The 5,199-nt window shown below is 41.0% G+C and overlaps 1 protein-coding gene across 1 annotated transcript in view; it reads right to left on the bottom strand.

The window, feature by feature from the left end:
- The window catches only part of LOC106817871 (NADH dehydrogenase [ubiquinone] 1 beta subcomplex subunit 8, mitochondrial-like), a gene marked incomplete at its 5' end in the record, with an annotated part of 8,144 nt that extends 5,546 nt beyond the window's left edge, over positions 1-2,598 (bottom strand). The window contains 1 exon segment of the mRNA XM_014822586.1: positions 2,482-2,598. Coding sequence (XP_014678072.1) covers positions 2,482-2,598 — 117 coding nt within the window.
- Between the last annotated feature and the right edge of the window lie 2,601 nt (positions 2,599-5,199).

Genomic DNA, 5,199 nt, shown 5'->3' with positions numbered 1-5,199 from the left:
CCAACCCCTGTACCCCCTCTGCTAATGGATCGAAGTACAGTAACAGGGTTCAACATTAACTTTTTATTTCACTAGACCATCGGGCTAGTAACTGAGGAAAACCACTAGCCCTGAAAATTCAACCCGACCGACGGCAGTGCCCTGCTGTGCCCTTTTCTGTAATTGCCGGCGGTGCCTCTGGCTAGACTGGTTCGCGACCGCACTGTTTGTCGCAGAGCGTGTACATTGTCTAGCAGAGCGTGAGGCCGGATACCAGTCTACCCTTCGGCAAAAACAATAACGTGGCTGCCCGTGGTAGAACACGAATATTTAAATGCTGCACGTGGACTCGGCCCGCGCGCGATTTAAAGCGCAGTAAACGACGCTCGCGCAAGAATGGCCAGCTTGTACGGTGTGCAGCTTGCTAGTTAGTGCAGTAAATTTAGAGAAATTTTAGTAGAATTCATATGATGACACAAGGTTTTTCATAACAATGGTCTGGGTCTGGGCTAGTGAAAGTTAGGTCAGGGCTAGTGGTTTTCCTCAGTTACTAGCCCGATGGTCTAGTGAAAGTTAGGTCAGGGCTAGTGGTTTTCCTCAGTTACTAGCCCGATGGTCTAGTGAAATAAAAAGTTAATGTTGAACCCTGTTACTGTACTTCGATCCATTAGCAGAGGGGGTACAGGGGTTGGTGTTACGGTGTTATAGCTTACATGGGGGCGGAAGACGATGTACATGTGGCGGGAGACGGTCTGTACATACACGGTAAAAATTTTATTAATTTGTTATGAGTTTTCCTTTATTTTACAAAAGTGCCTTGGTGCCCTTCTCAAATTGTGAGAGTTGCCTTGATGCCTTTTAAAATTGCCTCGGTGCCCATCCATTTTAGAGAAGATTCAAGGCAATTTCTCACATGCCACCAAAAAATTGCCTTGCCCCTCTCGTCGCTTAATTCGAGGCCTGGTACCAGGGTACGTTCCGATATATCGAACTGCACCCAGGGTACCCTCTGATAGTACCCTGGGGGACATAGACCCTCTCAGCCTAACTAACCGGCGAGAACTTGCTTGCCTGTTTCAGTGTTACTGTTTCAGTGTTTCAACTGTTTGATAGTAAATAACCTTGTCAATTTGTCATGTAATTATTGCTATCATTATCTTATTTAAACGACCCAAGTGCCTATTTGGGCTTCATATGGTTTGTGTCTATGCTTAGTATAGAAGGCGCTTAGGTCGTGTTAGTCGCGTCGCGTCGCGTCGCAAAAGTAGAACATCGTCGCAGGGACAGTTGCAACCAGTTGCAGAAAAGCAGTCGCAGGTAATCGTGTCGCGTCGCAAGGCCGAGCTAAGGCTGGCTTAAAATGCAAACATGCCTGATCCAGTGATCGGGGATCAGTTATCAGGTGAATCCTGCACACAACCTACCTAATAAACTACACCACTTGTTGACCTACAACAAACTTGATATTTTGGAGAAGTGACAGAACTTTTAGTTTATGTTGGAGTATAATAGTGGGGTTTTTTGTAAATTTTATACCTATATAACCCTGTAGCCTCATAAATAATAGTCTTCAAAGTCTAAGGGACTGTATCGAAGACGGAAGGAGATAAATTGATCAAATAGAAAGATCAACACTGGATTGCAGGCGAAAAAGCACAATGTATGCACAAATTGCAAAGAGTTGACACACGTACATAGCCCCTATGTATACACAGGTAAACTCAATCAGTTGGAAGACAAATACATCAAGCTGTGGAAACAGCACATGTGTTGGGATTGTCAAAAGTAAACGTATCTAGAAATGCAAAAGTCATGCCGATTTGGCAGTAAAAGCAGAGGTTTTATGGGATGTCACAAATTAGCTTCAGATTAGAAGGCACATCAGACCTGACATGCCTGACATGCAAGGTCTGTGGAGAATCCTGCAAAATAGTTTCAATGTTAATAGTTTTGCTTAAACAGCATTTGAATGCTTCTCTACGTCACACAATTTTTAATAGAAGAAGAATATTGTATATATATATGGTATTACAAGAATATCATAATGCCATATTAGATATATCATCAGAAATGTGGTTTAATATCTTTTTTATTTTAATAAATTTTTACATTTACTCTACTGATGCTTAGGCCTAAGAAAAAATGATGTTTGTTTCCGCTACCGAGGTGAAAAAAATTGGACACGGTAGGCAGGCAAAACGTTTTTTTTAAACTTTTTTTGCGTGTGCGTGTGCGTGTGTGTGTATACTATATATATGTAAACTTTTTAAAAAATTGGGCACGGTAGGCAGGCAAAACGTTTTTTTTATCAAATATTTATTTTTATTTTGTTATATATATATATATATATATATATATATATATGTATATATATATTGAGCTATATACACAAATCAATATCAAAACTTTCAATACCAATTACGAGATATAGTCATACGCAACATTAAAATGATCAACTAGTCTTATACATGTTATACAAGGGTATAAATTACAATAAATTACCATCATCTGGATAGACATCGTAGTCCTCTGGTCTCATGCCATACTTTTTAGCAGCTGCTTCTCGTTCCTCTGCTGTTTTCGGATATGGACCAGGCTTCCAATCTTTGTTCCAATACCCTAGATGACAATGTTACCAGAACAACAATTTTAACACATATCAAGAATAATAAACTTTAACTTAAACTAAGCCCAAAAAATTGCAAGCTTTATTAGTATATTAAAATTCTTATAGACATCAGGAAGTGAACTTTAAAAAGCAAGTTGGTTGACCTGGAGTAGAGTGGACCTATATATATATATAGCAGATTTACGATGCAAGAGGATTTTATTGAAATCTACATTCAATGATTCAGATGCAAGACAAATCTGTGAACAATAACAAGAATAATTATTATGCCACAGGCACTTGGGCTATTTCAATAATGAAACGAATTTCGAATTTTGGCAATTCCACGAAAAACGTTCAATCAAGTAAAAACATTAATTGCCTAGTTTCGTGTAGATTGCCTTTAAATGAAGTCTAAATTTTCATATTTTAAGTCATACTGGCTCATGATAACACCGATGCTGAGGCTCACTGCAAGCACAATTTAACAAAAAATTTTTTAGGTACATTTCTTTGAAATGCGATTTTATGAATATAAATTAGCCAATTATGTCGTAGTATAGTAACATATATCTAAGGTTATTAAGTACTCCATAAGGTAATAAATTCACTTGAATTGCATGTCATATGAATCAGACTCCTGTTTTCTTACTAGATATGAAGACATAATTCCTTCGAAAGAAAGTATGATAGCTTGGAACAAAGCGGACAAACTGATGAATCAGTATTCATGTCCGTTACCCAGAAAGTGCCATATGCCCGTTACCCAGAAAGTGCCATATGCCCGTTACACAGAAAGTGCCATATGCCCGATACACAGAAAGTGCCATATGCCCGTTACACAGAAAGTGCCATATGCCCGTCCGCTACGCACCATTTTTTAATGTTAAGAAAAAGATAGTTCGCCTAAATACATTTAACGTTGTGTTGCATAGTCTAGAGGGTTATTTCGAAGAATTTTGGTATTAGAGAAAAGCTGAAAGATATAGCCCATGAGCTCACAGAGTTTTCCATGATGTGCTACAGTACAGTAATAACCCTTGTCCGTTTGTCTTGTCATTCGTTATGGAAACTCAAATGTTCAATCTCTGCGAACTGGTTGGTGAAATATCACATAGACTTATCATATACATCAGTGGCTGTCGAATGTTAGCTAATGCACAGAGTTAAACAATATTTCTTTCGTTAAATTTGTTCGTAGCTGTGCCTTAATGTTTTAGAAACTGTCTGGCATCTATATGTTCCGTTATTGCTGGAATTGCCCAACATTGTACTTTAGTACTAAAATCTAAATGTTTACGTTTCTCTATTGTCTAAATAAATCCACACAATACTGGTGAAAGGCCATGGATGCTAGGCCCGACACGCACAGCACAGCATCGTGAAGAGCGGGGTAACAAGGCGGTGACAGCAGAATGTTACCCAATGCTCGGCCGCCGGTGCACACCTGCAGACGCACCAACATGCACAACAAACCACAGGGGAGCAGAGGAGGGGGGCGATGCGGAAAACAAGGGGCGGCACGGGCACGACAAAGAACACGGGCACACGAGGCGCTACAGCGGAAGTGACCCAAGATTGGATTATTTTTGTTCTGTTGCACAGAGGCCGGCTATGAAGAGGAGCTTCTCGCCTTTTTTATCGGGGGGTGAAAAACGGGAGCGAATCTTTGGCAGGTTATGGTGAGGCAGCGGAGAGGCTGTCTGTGACCGCTTTCTGCACGATGGATTTTAATGTGTAGGGGCGCCGTAGGTTCATAGTTTTGTTGCTAAGCTCTGACAGCAAGAGGGGCTGTTTTGTTGCAATAGTTGAGCGGGTTATTTCGGAGGGACTTGGTGGTTGGCAGGGTTGGTTTGTTGGGTTTTTTCTGGGGTCATTGTTCTGTCTATGTTTTTAAGCTTAGTTGTTTTATTCCTACGGTAAACTATTTTGATATTATGGTCCTGTTTTTTTGTGCTAAGGGTTGCGTAGTCATGGTATTGGGCGTCGTTGGAGACGTAACAATTGGCACTGCGGCGGCGTTGTCGTGCATCTAAATACTGTGCGGAAGGCGGAGTCAGTGGCACGTACTGGCAGGTGACAAAAGGTTGATTTTTGCTTTTCGGAAAAGGCTGTTTTTTTTTTTTTTAGTGAGGAGACCTGGACCTTAATGGTGCATTTGATTGGTTCTAACACTTAGAGTATAGGTCATGGAGGGCGACCACACAACGACCAACAGGAAGCTTTAGTGGTATCGTGATGGTTTTTTTTGGGAGTGAAGGCTTGTTTGGTAACCAGGTACAGATTATTAGGTATCCGTCTGGGGGCAACGAGTTTGGGTGGTTTTTTCCTCGGCCGGCACGCGGGCCCAGCGGCGGGGGTGACGGTTTTTGCTATTTCGGTGGCATATTATTCGTGCTCTATTGGTGGCACTTTGATGTTTGCCAGTGATGTGTGCTTATGGGGTTTTTTTGTTTTGTTGAATTTACGGTGTCTATGGACATGTGTATTATGACATGTGGTGCCTGATTTTGGAGAGAGCATTGAGAGCTTACTTCATGAGTGTAACGGTGTGGTTTGTTGTCTTATTAAGTATCCATGGTGTCGTTGATGATGGACTTCACGAGCGGTTG

This window comes from Priapulus caudatus, unplaced genomic scaffold (assembly GCF_000485595.1).
Source record: "Priapulus caudatus unplaced genomic scaffold, Priapulus_caudatus-5.0.1 Scaffold35, whole genome shotgun sequence".
NCBI classification, from domain to species: domain Eukaryota; kingdom Metazoa; phylum Priapulida; class Priapulimorpha; order Priapulimorphida; family Priapulidae; genus Priapulus; species Priapulus caudatus.
Note: the sequence above shows the minus strand (reverse complement) of the source record. Positions and strands in the feature narration are given on the sequence as shown.